This window comes from Coregonus clupeaformis, chromosome 14 (genome assembly GCF_020615455.1).
Source record: "Coregonus clupeaformis isolate EN_2021a chromosome 14, ASM2061545v1, whole genome shotgun sequence".
Taxonomy (NCBI): Eukaryota; Metazoa; Chordata; class Actinopteri; order Salmoniformes; family Salmonidae; genus Coregonus; species Coregonus clupeaformis.
The window spans coordinates 28138436-28158249 of record NC_059205.1 but is presented as its reverse complement, the minus strand read 5'-3'; the positions used below and the strand labels follow the sequence as shown (position 1 = coordinate 28158249).

General features: G+C 41.0%; 1 protein-coding gene across 3 annotated transcripts in view; it reads right to left on the bottom strand.

The window, feature by feature from the left end:
• LOC121581060 (rho-associated protein kinase 1) overlaps positions 1-19531 on the bottom strand; it is an 88605-nt gene extending 69074 nt beyond the window's left edge. Inside the window, exon 1 of one of the 3 annotated variants that reach the window (XR_006003160.2) lies at positions 18621-19531. Coding sequence is in view for 2 of the 3 variants with exons in the window: in XM_041896421.2 (XP_041752355.2) it covers positions 18621-18713 (93 nt within the window). In the remaining variant the exon portion in view is untranslated. The remainder of the gene's footprint in view (positions 1-18620) is intronic. The other 2 variants (XM_041896421.2, XM_041896422.2) reach the window with 2 other exon arrangements.
• Positions 19532-19814: the final 283 nt, after the last annotated feature.

Here is a 19814-nt window from a genome sequence, read left to right as displayed (position 1 = left end):
CGATGCTGTTGGTTCATTGATTGTGCAGCGCGGCTTACAGATACCTATAATTATAGTGAATTTGTATACAATTTTGAATAGACTAGTAATAGGGCATTTTTGTACTTTTTTAAAATTAAGCTGACACTATCTTTAGCTACAGAATCACACCACCGTGTGTTTCCATCTCCTCCTCTTTCTCCTTCATTACTTTCTCGAGCGCGCAGAGATAGAGGCTGTCAACAGTTTAATGAAATATGTTTCTTTGTGAAAACATGTTACTATCGATGTTCCCGAACAGATTTTACTTGGTTTCCCAAATTCAGCACTGAGTAGCTGCAGGAACAGAGTTGGAGAGCCCATGGCATACAGAGTTTGAGCAGGAAATCACCTGGCTGCATGCTCCTCAAACAGTGGTTGATGCATGGAATGAAACAACCGGAGTAGCCTACCCAGCAAGAACAAACCTTCGGGAAAGCAGCCTCCATTCGCTATTCTTGCGCATTTGATAAATGGGCCATTCTAAATCTAAACTAATTTAACATACAGTGAGGGAAGAAATTATTTGATCCCCTGCTGATTTTGTACGTTTGCCCACTGACAAAGAAATGATCAGTCTATAATTTTAATGGTAGGTTTATTTGAACAGTGAGAGACAGAATACCAACAAAAAAATCCAGAAAAACACAAAATGTTATAAATTGATTTGCATTTTAATGAGGGAAATAAGTAATTGACCCCCTCTCAAATTGAAAGATTTCTGGCTCCCAGGTGTCTTTTATACAGGTAACGAGCTGAGATTAGGAGCACACTCTTAAAGGGAGTGCTCCTAATCTCAGCTTGTTACCTGTATAAAAGACACCTGTCCACAGAAGCAATCAATCAGATTCCAAACTCTCCACCATGGCCAAGACCAAAGAGCTCTCCAAGGATGTCAGGGACAAGATTGTAGACCTATACAAGGCTGGAATAGGCTACAAGACCATCGCCAAGCAGCATGGTGAGAAGGTGACAACAGTTGGTGCGATTATTCGCAAATGGAAGAAACACAAAAGAACTGTCAATCTCCCTCGGCCTGGGGCTCCATGCAAGATCTCACCTCGTGGACTTGCAATGATCATGAGAATGGTGAGGAATCAGCCCGGGAGGATCTTGTCAATGATCTCAAGGCAGCTGGGACCATAGTCACCAATTGGTTACACACTACGCCGTGAAGGACTGAAATCCTGCAGCGCCCGCAAGGTCCCCCTGCTCAAGAAAGCACATATACAGGCCCGTCTGAAGTTTGCCAGTGAACATCTGAATGATTCAGAGGAGAACTGGGTGAAAGTGTTGTGGTCAGATGAGACCAAAATCGAGCTCTTTGGCATCAACTCAACTCGCCGTGTTTGGAGGATGAGGAATGTTGCCTATGACCCCAAGAACACCATCCCCACCGTCAAACATGGATGTGGAAACATTATGCTTTGGGGGTGTTTTTCTGCTATGGGGACAGGACAACTTCACCGCATCAAAGGGACGATGGACGGGGCCATGTACCGTCAAATCTTGGGTGAGAACCTCCTTCCCTCAGCCAGGGCATTGAAAATGGGTCGTAGATGGGTATTCCAGCATGACAATGACCCAAAATACCCAGCCAAGGCAACAAAGGAGTGGCTCAAGAAGAAGCACATTAAGGTCCTGGAGTGGCCTAGCCAGTCTCCAGACCTTAATCCCATAGAAAATCTGTGGAGGGAGCTGAAGGTTCGAGTTGCCAAACGTCAGCCTCGAAACCTTAATGACTTGGAGAATATCTGCAAAGAGGAGTGGAACAAAATCCCTCCTGAAATGTGTGCAAACCTGGTGGCCAACTACAAGAAACGTCTGACCTCTGTGATTGCCAACAAGGGTTTTGCCACCAAGTACTAAGTCATGTTTTGCAGAGGGGTCAAATACTTATTTCCCCTCATTAAAATGCAAATCAATTTATAACATTTTTTACATGCATTTTTCTGGATATTTTTTGTTGTTATTCTGTCTCTCACTGTTCAAATAAACCTACCATTAAAATTATAGACTGATCATTTCTTTGTCAGTGGGAAAATATACAAAATCAGCAGGGGATCAAATACTTTTTTCACCTCACTGTATTAGTCAAGACTAGATTAAATTGAAAATATTCTGATGGATGAAAATATGATCAATTGATGAAAGAACAGTGTTTGCAGCCTGAGGCAAGGAATAGAGCGCAAGCTTTTTTTGCAACTTTTTCAAATCATCAATAGCATATAGTTGCAACATGCAGCCCATATATGTTTTGATTTCTAAGTCATTCTAAGGTTTGTATCTTTTACAGCTAAAGTTACCAAATAAGTCAATCTAGCCTATAGGACCCATTTCAAATGATCACTTTTACGCTCAACATGGCCACTTCATATGTGCACTCACTCCGGAATGGGAAAAATATCCTTTGGATTTTATTCAGCTAAGTTCAATTATATTCTTCTTACTATAAAATCATATATTATAAAATAATGGCACAGTACTTATAAACATATCTTGACTACTAAACGAACAAGCTTACAGTCTATGGCATGGCACATAGCCAGATAACATACAGTAGACCAACTCATTCTGTTCTTCTGAAATACATTTTCTTCATATCATAATGTTTCTTTAGACCTGCCTAATATAAATAATGGACTTATTGTGATGGTGTATATTAAATGTATTTTTTATACTTTTTTAAATTGTTGATGTTCCGAAGGCGCTTGTACGCCTGGAAATGCTAAACGTGTTTATGTTAACGTCATTTACCGTGAGACCGGCAGTCTTTTGCATGACAATAAGCGGCAGGCAAAATTTCATGACCACCACAGCCCTAATCTAGCCATGGTGCCTTTACCAAGATCAAACAATTAGGAACCTCTGTACTCACGGCAAGATTTTTGGAGTGGACAGGAGGTCGTTGATGCAGAGAGAGAATAAGATCAGGCTTGAGGGACATAAGGAATAGAAGACTTACAAGTGGTGGACAAAAATGCAAACAAATGAGGGACAAGAATATGATTACTAGTGGTGATTACTATTGGTTGACTACTCATGCAATTTTGAGTGGAGGCACGGTCATATTGTTGTCCTTCTTTCACCCAGGTGATTACATTTTTTCTTTGTAATATAAGAGTAGAGGGAGATTTGAAACAGTCTTCGGATAGGCTTTAGGAAGATAAGTAGAACTAATTAACAAGAGCAGCAGTACAGCAAATGTGAAATCAGCTTTCAGATAATTCATTCAATTGTGTGTGTTATGATCTTTGTGCATGGCTTCTTATCTACAGGGCCAGTGTGGGTGCAGGTTTTTGTTCTAACCAAGCAATAACACACCTAATTCAACTAATCATGTCTTGATTGAAGTCTATGATTAGTTGAACCAGGTGTGTACTGGTTGGCAAAAACAAAAGCCTAAGTCCACATTGATCTCCGTGGATACGATTGGACAACCCACTGTTATGAGCGCTACGTTCATGATGAATAGTAATGATCAGTTTCTTTTAATAACTTTAGGGGAAATTAATATAATCCAATTTTATATTAGAAATGTCTGTTTGTAAGTTTTGAACATTTGGAAATTACAATTGATTATTTAAGAGGTGGGCTTATTTGGAACAGCCATGGGCTTAAAGGGTACATTTGGTACCCATTAAGCCTAGTCCGGAATTCTCACAAACACATATAGAAACGTATGTGGACACCCCTTCAAATTAGTGCTTTCAGCTATTTCAGCCACACTCATTGCTGACAGATGTATAAAGTTGAGCACACAGCCATGCAATCTCCATAGACAAACATTGGCAGCAGAATGGCCTTACTGAAGAGCTCATTGACTTTCAACGTGGCACCGTCATAAAATTCCACCTTTCCAACAAGTCAGTTCTGTCAAAATTCTGCCCTGCTAGAGCTACCCCGGTCAACCGCAAGTGCTGTATTTGTGAAGTGGAAACGTCTAGGAGCAACAACAGCTCAGCATCGAAGTGGTCCGCCACACAAACTCAGAACGGTGTTCAAGTGCTGAAGCGCATTTAAAAAAATCTGAACTCAGTTGCAACACTCACTACCGAGTTCCAAACTGCCACTGGAAGCAACGTCAGCACATGAACTGTTCATCGGGAGCTTCACAAAATGGGTTTCCATGGCCGAACAGCCGCACACAAGCCTAAAGATCACCATGCGCAATGCCAAGCATCGTCTGGAGTGGTGTAAAGCTCGCCACCATTGAACTCTGGAGCAGTGGAAACGCGTTTTCTGGAGAAATGAATCACGCTTCACCATCTGGCAGTCTGACAGAAGAATCTGGGTTTGGCGGATGCTAGGAGAACGCTACTTGCCCCAATGCATAGCGCCAACTGTAAAGTCTGGTGGAAGAGGAATAATGGTCTGGGGCTGTTTTTTATGGTTCAGGCTAGGCCCCTTAGTTCCAGTGAAGGGAAATCTTAACGCTACAGCACACAATGACATTCTAGACGAATTTGTGCTTCCATACAGAAATGGTTTGTCAAGATCGGTGTGGAAGAACTTGACTGGCCTGCACAGAGCCCTGACCTCAACCCCATCAAACACCTTTGGGATGAATTGGACCGCTGACTGCGAGCCAGGCCTAATCGCCCAACATCAGTGCCCGACCTCGACTAATGCTTGTGCCTAAATGGAAGCAAGTACCCGCAGCAATGTTACAACATCTAATGGAAAGCCCACCCAGAAGAGTGGAGGCTGTTATAGCAGCAAAGGGGGGACCAACTCCATATTAATGCCCATGATTTTGGAATGAGATGTACTATTGGTCACGTAGTGTATTTTATCAAATATTTTGTCTTACACATTTAAAAAAAGTCATAACATTTCACGAGGTTAATATATTTAATTTAATCTCCAAAGATTAGGGTAGTATATGTTAGAAATATCTAATATTTTGGTGGGCTTAATAGGTACACTTACCCTTTTCCCAAGCATAATAGAGAGTTACAGTTGAAGTCGGAAGTTTACATACACTTAGGTTGGAGTCATTAAAACTAGTTTTTCAACCACTCCACAAATTTCTTGTTAACAAACTATAGTTATGGCAAGTCAGTTAGGACATCTACTTTGTGCATGACACAAGTAATTTCCAACAATTGTTTACAGATTATTTCACTTATAATTCACTGTATCACAATTCCAGTCGGTCAGAAGTTTACATGCAGAGTTGACTGTGCCTTTAAACAGCTTGGAAAATTACAGAAAATGATGTCATGGCTTTAGAAGCTTCTGATAGGCTAATTGACATCATTTGAGTCAATTGGAGGTGTACCTGTGGATGCATTTCAAGGCCTACCTTCAAACTCAGTGCCTATTTGCTTGACATCATGGGAAAATCAAAAGAAATCAGCCAAGACCTCAGAAAAAATATTGCAGACCTCCACAAGTCTGGTTCATCCTTGGGAGCAATTTCTAAACGCCTGAAGGTACCACGTGCATCTGTACAAACAATAGTATGCAAGTATAAACACCATGGGACCATGCAGCCGTCATACCGCTCAAGAAGGAGACGCGTTCTGTCTCCTAGAGATGAACGTACTTTGGTGCGAAAAGTGCAAATCAATCCCAGAACAACAGCAAAGGACCTTGTGAAGATGCTGGAGGAAACAGGTACAAAAGTACCACAGTAACACAAGTCCTATATCGACATAACCTGAAAGGCCGCTCAACAAGGAAGAAGCCACTGCTCCAAAACCGCCATAAAAAAAGCCAGACTACGGTTTGCAACTGCACATGGGGACAAAGATCAAACTTTTTGGAGAAATGTCCTCTGGTCTGATGAAACACTAATAGAACTGTTTGGCCATAATGACCTTCATTATTTTTGGTGGAAAAGGGGGGTTGCTTGCAAGCCGAAGAACACCATCCCACCCGTGAAGCACGGGGGTGGCAGCATCATGCTGTGGGGGTGCTTTGCTGCAGGAGGGACTGGTGCACTTCACAAAATAGATGGCATCATGAGGAAGGAAAATGACGTGGATATATTGAAGCAACATCTCAAGACATCAGTCAGGAAGTTAAAGCTTGGTCGCAAATGGGTCTTCCAAATGGACAATGACCCCAAGCATACGTCCAAAGTTGTGGCAAAATGGCTTAAGGACAACAAAGTCAAGATATTGGAGTGGCCACCACAAAGCCCTGACCTCAATCCTATAGAACATTTGTGGGCAGAACTGGCCTCCTGAGTGGCGCAGTGGTCTAAGGCACTGCATCGCAGTGCTAACTGTGCCACTAGAGATCCTGGTTCGAATCCAGGCTCTGTCGCAGCCGGCCGCGACCGGGAGACTCATGGGCGGCGCACAATTGGCCCAGCGTTGTCCAGGGTAGGGGAGGGAATGGCCGGCAGGGATGTAGCTCAGTTGATAGAGCATGGCGTTTGCAACGCCAGGGTTGTGGGTTCGATTCCCACGGGGGGCCAGTATAAAAAAAAAAATGTATTCACTAACTGTAAGTCGCTCTGGATAAGAGCGTCTGCTAAATGTAAAAATGTAATGTAATGTAAACTGAAAAAGCGTGTGTGAGCAAGAAGGCCTACAAACCTGACTCAGTTACACAAGCTCCGTCAGGAGGAATGGGCCAAAATTCACCCAACTTATTGTGGGAAACTTGTAGAAGGCTACCCGAAACATTTGACCCAAGTTAAATAATTTAAAGGCAATGCTACCAAATACTAATTGAGTGTATGTAAACTTCTGACCCACTGGGAAAGTGTTGAAATAAATAAAAGCTGAAATAAATCATTCTTTCTACTATTATTCTGAAATTTCACATTCTTAAAATAAAAGTGGTGATCCTAACTGACCTAAGACAGGGAATTTTTACTAGGATTAAATGTCAGGAATTGTGAAAAACTGAGTTTGAATATATTTGGCTAAGGTGCATGTAAACTTCCGACTTCAACTGTATACACTGAGTATACAAAACATTAAAATATGCTCTTTCCATGACAGACTGACCAGGTGAAAGCTATGATCCCTTATTGATGTCACTTGTTATATCCACGTCAATCAGTGTAGATGAAGGGGAGGAGACAGGTTAAAGATGGGTTTTTAAGCCTTGAGACAATTGAGAATGTTAGCCATTCGGAGGGTGAATGGGCAAGATTTTTTTTACAAGTGCATTTGAAAAGGGCTACGGTAATACGTGCCAGGCGCACCGGTTTATGTCAAGGACTGCAACGCTGCTGGGCTTTTACGTTCCACAGTTTCCCGTATGTATCAAGAACAGTCCACCACCCAAAGAGAATCCAGCCAACTTGACACAACGGTGGAGGTGTTCCTAATGTTTGGTATACTCAGTGTATGTGAACGTATACAAATGAAAGCAAGGCTTGAACGGATTATGTTTTAGTCAAATATATCGGTTTGAGCTTCTTGCGGTCAATTTGCAGTCTACAAATTATTTGTAAATATGTTTCGGTACCCTGACCATCTGATCAAGACAAAATACATAAATAAAAATAACTATAAATAAATACAATTAAAATTGGCCCACGGCTGAATCTAGTTGATGATCCCTGAACTAGGGAATCATTGTGTAATGTCAGCACCCACATCCTCGGGTTAAGGATGGACGGAATGAAAGATTTGGGACAAGGAAAATCGGGAAATGTGAGCACGTCCAAGTTGTTAAGCCCAGCATTAGCTCAAGGAAGAGGCAAAACACAGGCCTATGCTAGCCTAGGGAGCCCAATGTGCCAAGTGTCTAGAAAACAATAAAGACTGGGCTATGTCAGGAACAAAGGCCCATACCAGGCAAGTTCCAACAGATCAATCCAGCCATCCTATTCTGCCAGCCGGTGAATTAGCTCTACCAAACATGTGATCAAACTCAAGGAGAATACCAACTAGCAATTAGGATTTAAATATAACATTCTGTTACTAGAATGCAGCTTTTGTTAAAAATGCTATTTCAGACAGCTTCAGGCTCCTATTCCAGGATTTCCAGGGCATTACAATTTTTTTTTACTAGGCCTGTGAACTTTCAAAAGCCCTATGGAAAAACAAACACATAGCTCACTATACCGACGATAGAAGCACCCTTAAATGTCAGCAAGCTTTCCCATCACAATGCCAGGAATTCTGGTTGTGCGGAGGCTCTCTCAGGAGCAGGAGCCTGCCTGGAGCTATGTGATGAGGGCAGGCAGTGTGTTACAGATAAGGCCCCCATCTCTCTCTCCAACAGAAATTATTTAGGGAGAAGATAAACATGACAGGGCTGGAACATAGTGTCTGAGTGGTAGGCTACCCCTGAGTGGAGGACACAGGCAAAATATCACAGTCAAAACAACACAGTCTTCAATGGGCAAAAGAGCAACAGCATCACTGCTTTTGGCTAAGGCATTGGCAAACTAGCCTGGGTGCCAGTCTGTTCCTGCTCTCTTGACAACGTTGGGCATGGCAATTCCATAGGGAGTTGGCAAGAGAGCAAAAACAGATTGGCACCCCAGACCCTGCCCAGGCTAGTGGAAAATCAACACAAAAAGTCAAATAAGGTTAGAAATACATAACCACAGCAGCCTTAGAAAAAGGCTAGTATTGTGCCTTTGATGGAACTGATTAGGCTACTCATAGCCTAGTAGCCAAACATGTTGAAAATGCTTTATAAGTTAAATGTTAAAAGCAAAGCTCTCAGAAACATCAAACTACCATCGGTCCACATAATTTTGGTTTTATGGGTGGAGAGAACACACCCAGCTAGCTACCTCAGAGCAGAGGCCGGGCAAGCAGCTCTGACTCTCTCCAGGCGCAGGCAGCACGTACAGAATGGTTTTGGGACACACAGGGGACTCCAGGCCAGTCAAAGACAAGAGGTTATTTGATTAGCATGGAATTTTATTAAGCTGTGGGTGAAGAAGCAGAGTGGTGGTGGAGAGGGGGCTGAAGCAAAGGCTTCCATTCATTGAGGGAGATTGCAGCTAGGGGGAAAAGAGGAACAACACCCTTGTGTGTAGCTGCCATGGGCTTGAGCTTCGGAAGAGTCGCCACAGCTTTTTGCCATTAAGTCAGAGCAGTGCCGAAGTGTGTGCCTTTCTCTATGGCAGCCAGGCAGGGAGGTCAGGGAAACTAAACAACTGTTCTTCTTTAAAAGAGAGTTGTTTCAATATGGCTAGCAGCCCTGGCAGCCTCCATGTAGATGATAAGAGGCAGTCTGCGCTCTTTAAAAGGTCCTAACTACTGAACAGTGTCTGTTCTCCTGTTGCGTAGGAGTCCAAATAAAAAATACTGGAAAAGATGGAGACCCACACACTGTCTGAAAAAGGAATAAATCCAAAACTGAGGCTTGAATGCAAAATAATGATGTTTATTGAAACATCATGGTGCCCAAAAAAATTATAGTGTAAGAAAGTGCATAAATTAAACGTGAAAACAAAACAAACTTTTCGGCCTCAGGCCATCAGTAGAAATTGTTGGCACACACACCTGGCTTGTATTTCAAGGATAATTGCATATGTCACATGATCAAGCAAGAAAACACCCGAATATCTATGAATCAGTACCTACTACAATAGAATGCATGATCTAGATAATATACCAAATATACAAAAGCGAGAAATATCATCAATTATTGCTTTTACATATACCATGTGAACATTTCCTCAGAATAAAATAAAAGGATTGCAAGAGTAGGGAGCTTTTTTGGGCACTATGTTTCAATAAACATCTTTATTTTGCATTCAAGCCTCAGTTTTGGATGTATTTATTTTTTCGACAGTGTGCGTGTCTCCATCTCTTCCAGCCTCCATGTAGAGAAGTGCTTGCCTTGAAGTGAACTAAGGTGGGTGTGTGTAGGGCTACAAGAAAACACTCCTCCATGTAGGAATTTGAATGCTCCCTTCATTAGTGAATGAGGCAGCCTTTCCAGTATAAGGGAAATGCAATCATGCGTTCTCAGTCACCGTCATCTCTCCCACAATCCATACTACCAGACAGAGGGCAGGGGCCCGTATTGGCAAAAGATGCTATGTGATTAGGCCTACATTTATTGCATTTCTATGGCAGGCAAAATAAGCGTGGGAACTTGTATTCCCCGTCTGTCTGATTGATAGTAGGCTTAGCCTAATACCTGCTAGCTTCATTTAAAGCTGCAATATGTAACTCTTTGGGCAACCCGACCAAGTTCACATAGAAATGTTAGTTATGTATCTGTCACTCATTGAAAGCAAGTCTAAGAAGCGGTAGATAATAATAATAATAAGCCATTTAGCAGACGCTTTTATCCAAAGCGACTTACAGTCATGCGTGCATACATTTTTGTGTATGGGTGGTCCCGGGGATCGAACCCACTACCTTGGCGTTACAAGCGCCGTGCTCTACCAGCTGAGCTACAGAGGACCACATAGATCTGTTCTATGTGAGCCATTTCTATGCTTCCCATTTGTTAGTTTCGTCTATTGGGTGGGGCGGGGATTGGGATCAATATAGTTACATATCAGGATATTATTTTAGATGATATATGCCAATATTATAGGCAGCAGACGTATGGTGAGCAAAATGTTTGGAACATCGAATCGCAACAAATCTAAAACCGTGAGAATCACAATACATATCGTATCGGCACCTAAGTATCATGATGATAATATCGTATCGTGAGGTCCCTGGCTGTTCCCAGCCCTATTAATTCTTGTCACACATTTTAGGCAACTTGCTTATGGGTCTTTCTATAAATAAAATGGGGCCAATTTGACACACTAGGATCAACATTTCAAATGGTTTTAAACAAAAAATATATACATTTTTATGCAGTTCCACATGTGTCCTTAAAGGAATATATGCAAATTGGCCCATAACTCCACCTATACAACTACATAGGCCTATACAACATTTAAGCAGGGTTCATACAGACATTGGCAAGGCAAATTCAAGGACTTTTTCAAGCACTTAACTGTAATTTTCAAGGACCTCAATATTATACAATTGTATCATTTATATAATTGTACATATAGGGCTTCATATAACCCCCACCCCTCAAAAAAAATGCATGCAAAAAAGGGTTTTTTAAAAAGTAGGCCATTATCACTAAGATTTCTTTTTAGGCCTTGCCAATGCATTGATATTCAAATTATTATTACATTCTAAAATATGAGCCAAGTTGGAGCCAGCATTAGATGTTGTCATCCTCATAATAACAGCACGTGGTTTTACCGCAACAGAGTTTCACAACACCCTTCAACTGAAGCGGCAGGAAACAAACGAAAGTGGCCACATCTATCACAAAAACTGATCAGAAATGAAATCACAGAATTATAAGGGAGCAGGAAAACTTATAAATTGGCTACAATAATTACAAGGACAAAATTGAGGAAATGTCTGATTTTCAAGGAAGGCCTATTCCAATACTTGATTTTCTGAGCTCCAAATTCAAGATTAAGTAGGCTACTTCAAGCACCTTGTAATGTTTAAATTGCAGGTGTAACATGGAAACCAAAATGTATTTGTCATGTTATTTCATCATCAGATCATATTGTGAAGACACCCACTAGGCTATGTAATTTGTTGGCATTCTATCCAGAATAATTTATAAGAATAGTGTTGGGTGTTGCACAAGTCTATCCTACACCATTGCGCACAGTAGACTCATTGTCCAATCTGAGGCACAAAAATGTGAAAACGAACTCATTACCTTGATGCTTTCCCTGTTAAATCTAACGAGGCCCTGCTGTAAATCAACCAGTAGTGCTGAGCGATTAGTGCTTTTTGCGGTCAGTCCGGTTTAGACTATTAAAAAATAATCCAAAGATAAAAATAGTGAACATTCAATTGCCAAAACATTGATCATATTTTAAATGGTCTGTCAGGTCCACATTGGGTAGACATCAATAGAAAACTAGGAAATTACTATAAAATAATAAAATATGATTTCGTTTTTATTTGATTACTATTATTTTTCATTCCTTAAAGTAATCATCTCATCTCTGCTCAGGCAGTAGCAGTCAGGCCATATAACGTTGTGCTCCCTATTCTGTGCTATCTTTAGTCATCCTATTTAGCTAGCATGCCTATTATCCTGCAGAGCTGTCTGACTAAATCATTTTACTAGTTCTTCAAAGTAGGTAAGGCATACTTTCACGAACTGTCTCTGTCCCTCTCGTCATTGTGTACATTCCTATTTCACACGGTCTGTGTGTATCTAACCTAACGTAGCAGGCGTAAAAGTGTATCCATCCATAGAGCAGTATATAAATGACGAGATGCTCATATCTACAGCCTAACAATGGAGGGAGTCGTCCCAAAAGCGGGAAGGCGGCGACAAGCGTAGGTCCCAAAATAAGGTTGAATATGGTAATTGCAGTTAATTACGTTTTTGCGCTGAACTAGGTTGAATATTTGCTTAAATGAAAACTACAACTCCCTTCAGCCCAGCGTCCCACATGGTTTTTGACTTGATTGCTTCCATTTCTCTCGTAAATTATTTGATTTCTCTCTACAGAAACGGCGCGTTGGGGTCACAACAAATCTGAAGTAAATGGAATTCAAATAATTTAACCGATGTTGATGAAAAAAAAAAAAAGCCAGTTAACTCAACACTATCAAGCAGAGAAGAACATAAATTCGCTAGAGATATTAGATCCAACATGGATACAGGCACAACTGTTTTCACTGGCGTAACGAATTACCTTTTTTACAGCACTTGGGCTGTTGTTGCATCGCATGCCCGATCACAACAGCTGTTCGACACTTGACGGTCATTCAGAAAATTCCTTCCTGGATCACATGATGATGCTTGAAAATATCACGGCGTAATTAAACAGCGACACCAAATGCGCATCCAACAAGTATTATAAATAGTTAGTGACCACGTTTACATGCACATAGTATTACGGTTAGTAGCTCATATCCCACTTAAGGTCTTATTCAGGATAAGCTGTTTACATGCACCTTTGATATCCCGCTCACGAGTATCCCTGTTTCTGTGAATAAACAGAATATTCCTCATTTAAATTCATATGGGTGAAATTGACTAGTAACTGAAATATGGACACTAACTGTAGGCCTATAACCTCTCACATGTAGCGTAATATAATATTAACTCCAGCAGAATTATGCATTTCTAGCAGTAAAATGATACAGATGTGGAGAAATATTATTTCTTTCTTTCAGCATCTCTTGAGAAAATGTGAACTCGCGTGTAATGGGCTCTGACACTTATGCAAGCAGACAGTATTTCAACCACATAAAATATGCACCCAAGACGAACTAAAGTCTTATCAGAAACGTGTTATCGTTTTAAAATCAACTTTTCATTTCCTTAAAACCGGTCAAACTGATAACATTTTGCACAGGACCAATCTTTCCACTGTTATTGCGCTTTCTCCACAGTTTCTAAACACATACCTAAACGAAACAGCCATCTTTACCGGTATTAAATACACTGAACAAAAATATAAAATGCAATCAACGTGTTGGTCTCATGTTTCATGAGCTGAAATAAAAGATCCCAGAAATGTTCCATACATCCCTATAAGCTTATTTCTCTCAAATGATGTGCACAATTTTGTTTACATCCCTGTTAGTGAGCATTTCTACTTTGCCAAGATAATCCATCCACCTGACAGGTGTGGCATATCAAGAAGCTGATTAAACAGGATGATCATTACACAGGTGCACCTTGTGCTGGGTACAATAAAAGGTCACTGTCACACAACACAATGCCAGATGTCTCAAGTTGAGGGAGCGTACAATTGGCATGCTGAATGCAGGAATGTCCACCAGAGCAGTTGCAAGATAATTGAATGTTAATTTCTCTACCATAAGCCGCCTCCAATGTTGTTTTAGAGAATTTGGCAGTAGGTCCAACCAGCCTCACAACTGCAGACCACGTGTAACCACGCCAGCCCAGGACCTCCACATCTGACTTCTTCACCTGCGGGATCATCTGAGACCAGCCACCTGGACAGCTGATGAAACTGTGGGTTTGCACAACCGAAGATTTTCTGCACAAACTGTCAGAAACCGTGTCAGGGAAGCTCATCTGCGCGCTCGTCATCCTCACCAGGGTCTTGACCTGACTGCAGTTCGGCGTCGTAACCGACTTCAGTGGGCAAATGCTCACCTTCGATGGCCACTGGCACGCTGGAGAAGTGTGCTATTGACGGATGAATCCCGTTTTCAACTGTACCGGGCAGATGGCAGACAGCGTGTATGGCGTCGTGTGGGCGAGCGGTTTGTTGATGTCAATGTTGTGAATAGAGTGCCCCATGGTGGTGGTGGGGTTACGGTATGGGCAGGCATAAGCTACGGACAACGAACACAATTGCATTTTATCGATCGCAATTTGAATGCACAGAGGTACCGTGACGAGATCCTGAGGCCCATTGTCGTGTCATTCATCTGCCGCCATCACCTCATGTTTCAACATGATAATGCACATCTCCATGTCTCAAGGATCTGTACACAATTCCTGGAAGCTGAAAATGTCCCCGTTCTTCCATGGCCTGCATACTCACCAGACATGTCACCTATTGAGCATGTTTGGGATGCTCTGGATCGACGTGTACGACAGCGTGTTCTAGTTCCCGCCAATATCCAGCAACTTCGCACAGCCATTGAAGAGGAGTGGGACAACATTCCACAGGCCACAATCAACAGCCTGATCAACTCCGTGCGAAGGAGATGTGTCATGCTGCATGAGGCAAATGGTGGTCACACCAGATACTGACTGTTTTTCTGATCCACGCCCCTAGCTTTTTTGGGGGGGGCATCTGTGATTAACAGATGCATATCTGTATTCCCAATCATGTGAAATCCATAAATGTATCTATTTCAATTGACTGATTTCCTTATATAAACTGTAATCTTTGAAATTGTTGCATGTTGCGTTTATATTTTTGTTCAGTGTAGATTACTAATGTATTCATTCTATCGATGTAAGACAATCTAATGAGCACTGCTTTATTTAGTCTTCTGGGGCAACAAGTTATGACAGAAGAGAAGCTGCATGTATCTAACTATAGTTGACAAACTGTCAGAAATTACCAAATGTCGGAAATGTGCCGATAATATGGCCTACCAAATGTCGGAAATTATAAGAAAATATAAAAATTAGGGGTGAAAATAGCCAGTGGTCTATACAATCCAGTAATGAGTATCAGCAAAATTAATTATTATGGTGGACCGAACTGCGCAGGTAGCCTACTTTTTTAAGTGATTTGTTTGAAAATCTTAGATAAAAGCATCATCACACAACACCCATGATATTTGAAACTGAGCCTGCATAGACTGCGAAATACAATAATAAACGGGATAAGATGTTTACATGCCACAGTATCCCGTCAATGATAAAACATTTCCCAGGCATCTTATTCGGGTTTCTTATAACCGGGATACAAGCTTTTTTCGGGTTATTATAAAAACGGAATATGGCATTTATATGCATCAACTCAAAAACACAATACTTGAGTATCCCGGAAAATAGGGGGATATGGGTGTGCATGTAAACGTGGTCAGTGAAGTACCACGTTAATGACAGTATCAATTGACTTTTAAGTATCAAGTTAAGGTGACTCTTTCAGTTAGAAACATTTGATTTTGCCATCTCATACATTTTTGGAGAGTCGTCCATAAAAACTGTTTTCACCACGTAATATAAGGAGACACGAAATGTTACGTAGTTACATTGCATTTCTGAGATATCTACAGTACCAGTCAAAAGTCACGCCTACTCATTCCATGGTTTTTCTTTGTGTGCAAAGCTGTCATCAAGGCAAAGGGTGGCTACTTTGAAGAATCTAAAATATATTTTGATTTTTTTAACACCTTTTTGGTTACTACATGATTCCGTATGTGTTATTTAATAGTTTTGATGTCTTCACTATTATTCTACAATGTAAAAAATAGTAAAAATAAAGAAAAACCCTTGAATGAGTAGGTGTGTCCAAACTTTTGACTGGCACTGTATTCTTTTTAACTGTCCGACAGCTAGATCCAGGGTTCAAGTTCAATGTGTAATTTAACTGATTAATGCTTAATATATTATATAACTTACACTGCCATAAATGCAAGGACAGAAACATATTTTTTTTTTATGTCACACAATGTTGGACAAATATGTCAAGACACCAACCATGAGAAAGGGTTAAACATTGGTTAAATCAAGTTGTGTGTTCCCCCTTATAGCTTAATGTAATGACAAGAAGAAAAAAGAAAAAAATCGCTGATTATTATCAATGACTTATCAACAGCTGTAACAATTTGTCCAGCATAGGAAAACCTCAATGGTACCCTAGTTTTTAGAAAGAACCTTATTAGGTTCATACCTGTTAGCATAACATTGCAGATGCTGAATACAACTACAGGAAATTCAGGCTAGTATTTTACATTGAGTTACATTAGATACTGCTCCACATGGATTCTTTAACGATCTGAGTCCTCAGGAAGCAGACAGTATGTGATATTAAAACCCACTTCACCAAAGAGGCTAGTAACAGTGTAACCACACATAGGGCCTACTTATCTAATCCTCTGTCACACCCTGGCTAATATGCAGAGGCTTTTGACTGCCATGTGGATCGAAGACATCCAGCCTTCACTAGAATGCTCTGAACGATATTAAAAGAGACAAAGGCTGTGTTCCAATATCCACACGTGTTTGTCACTTATAATGCATGCCCAATACAATGTTTTATTCTAAGTGGTATGGACATTCATAGGAACATAGGCAGACACAGACCAGACCCTGACTGACACACACTCAAGGAGGCTACATCACACGTCTTCTCTGGGGGAGAAACCTCAACAACAGTTTTGTTTTCGGTTTGCATCATTGATAGAGTAGATTAGAGTCGGTGGAGGTGTTCCTCTGAGGTTTAGCAAGTGGCAATCTCATACAAGTTACATCATGAGCAGTGAATGAGTGACAGACAGGAAAACATCAGGGCAGGCAGACCCGAGCAAGTGAACTGATGCAGCTGGGATGGCAGGTTAGAACAGGCGTGATGCTACCACTTCAGAGGTTATTTTTAAAATACTTTTCATGTATAGGCCTACTCTCCAAAGAGTTTGTTCTAATATTGCCTGTACAACACAAAGGAGGCCTTCAGGCAGACCGCTCCAACCCCTGTCACATTTGGTCCACTGTGCCTTTTTACATGCCTTTCCTGTTCTGGTTCTATGCAATGTGATTGACAACCCAAAGCCCAACCTGGTCTCAGAGCATTTCGTATTATTCTTTACGTAAATCCGAGACACTCCATTTAGTATGATATGTTCCGTTTCGTATGGTATGTATTACATTTGTGGATGTCCATCACCCATTTCGTATGATGAGTTACGAATTTTCAAAACGTATGTTACAAATTCTAGCTAAGTGGCTAACGTTAGCTTTGCTAGGGGATAGGGGTTGGGGTTAAGGTTAAAGGGTTAAGGTTAGGGGAAGGGTTAGCGAACACGCTAAGTATTTGCAAAGTAGCTCAAAAGTAGTAAGTAGTTGAAAAGTTAGTAATTAGCTAAAATGCTAAAGTTGTCCATGATGAGATTAGTTTTTGCCAAAGTAACCATCTGTCTTATGTAACCATACCAAATGTAGCATATCATACTAATTTGAGTGTCCTGTGTACATTTACTATGTTACTTCTAGTCTATGAGACCAGCCTGCAAAGTCACCATGGTCAAGATTGGACTGTCTGTCTATCTTCATGGAAACAAAACTACACTGTACATTTATTATTAATATTATTATTTAGGCTGCAAAATACCCTCGGGTTCAACCAGCACCTTCACCATCAACAGCGTTGATGGTTTCAAAATAGCTACTAGTAGTAGTGAAATGTGTCAATTGTAATGATATCAAGAATCAGACATAACGGTATTCAACTTGATGTTGATGAGTAGTTCTTCAGCCATGCTCTGGCTAGCATAGATGCCTGACAAGTACTTAACTAGTTAGCATGGACATGTTAGCATGGACACATATATATAAAAACTAACGATTCCAGGGAACAGTAAAAAAAATAATACGGGAATGACGATAGATGCCTTTTATTTCCCTGACTGATCAAAACAGTCTCTCTGCAGCAGACTTATAACGTTAGTGATCAATGTGTTGGGAACATCAAATCGCAATAAAAAACGCAACATGTTATTGCAATAACCTTACATATACTGTAGAATCGCAATACATATCGTATTGGCACGTAGTTACGTTTCATGATAACATCGTATCGTGAGGTCCCTGGCAATTCCCAGCCCTACTAACGTTACCTATAGTACATGATTTCTCATGGTCGTTTTGGATGCCACTTGTTCAGCTTGTTAGCCAACTAACGTTAGCTATTTAGCTAGCAGGTAGTTAACGTTAGTTAGCTAACGTTTACTAGGTAGCTAGCTAATCTTCAAGATGTCGGCTGGCCTACACCAGGTAGCTAGCAAGTTGAGTAGCTAGCTAGCTGACGTTAGATTAAATAACTAGCTAGCTAATTTACTCAAACCACTTTCAACTTGGCTAACGGTAGCTAGCTAACTAACATTCATTAACTAGTTAGCTAAATTATGCTAATGCTAGTTAGCTAATTCAATAACATTACATTTCTAGCTAACATTAGACAACTAACTTTAGCGAGCCAAGCTTATCGTCAGGTTAGCTACTTTACTTACCAAAAGGCAATCAGTGTTTATTTCCGACTTCGGGTTCTTCAACATGGCATCGATTTTCTCAAAACGAGCGTCCAAACTTTCTCCAGCCGACATTTTTGCAGACAAGTAGAGTTCCACGCCGGTGCTATAGCTAAATAAAAGGAGTTAGCAATCTAGCTCAAGTGCTAACGTAGCTAGTTAGCTGGCCTAATGTTATTTCCTTTGCGTGAACTCAAGTCAGTGTTTAGCAAGAACCCGCAGTTTCAATCAAAGAAACGTGTCTCTTCCCTCTTTTTCACTGACCATGAAACGTTTAAAGTGGCGTTTGATATTCAAAGACCACATTTTCAGAAAAAAATGTTTCCCCCGTTCAGGTTTTGCAGACAACTTCAGCAATTCAAAAGAAGATAACTTAGCTAGCGTTAGCTAGTTAATTTAAATGCATCAACAGATTAGTAGGCGTCCACAGGATGCCACAGAGGAGTTGTGCAGGATTTAAAACGACATCGATACATCCAAAGAGGAAAACTTAAATACAGTTTTAAAAATCCGACAGGTTGCAAAGTAGCCACATTACTCCCAGGCTTGTGTCCATATATCAGTGTAAGACCCTTGCAAATAAAAACAATAAACGAGTCTGACAGCTGCAAAGTAGAAGTGGCGAAAAAACGTATACTTCCAAATTTCGATCAGTTTAAAACACGGTCTTGCTAAAACATTTCATTGCCGTCCTTTCGCAGTAAGCCTCATATTGTCATCGGCCATAGATATTGACCGATACAGACGGAAAACTTGCTGGTTCTACATAGATAAATCTGGTTTTGATCTAGCGTTAGCTATGTTATTTTTCGAAAAACTAAACGATGCCCGATTTTCTCCCACCGCCTGACCAACATGTCCGCCTTCCTGTTCAAACACCCGGAGAATCAACTTTGAAATGTCAAGCACTGCGCATGAGCCCCACTTGAGGCGCGTTGAAGGAGTTAACCACCATAGACCATTTGGAGTTTACCGGGTGTTTACCCAGGCTGGGTTGTTGAGCGCGCGATCATGATGATGACAACATGTTGCAGGGCCCAGCTCAAGCACGCCCCTCTTTACAATAGAAATGTCAATGTCAATTCAACATAAGGAGCCCCGGCCAAATCCCATTCAAAAGAAGGCAAATACATCCTGCTTTGTCTAGCCTTTCAGACTGCCACCCAGTCAAACTTC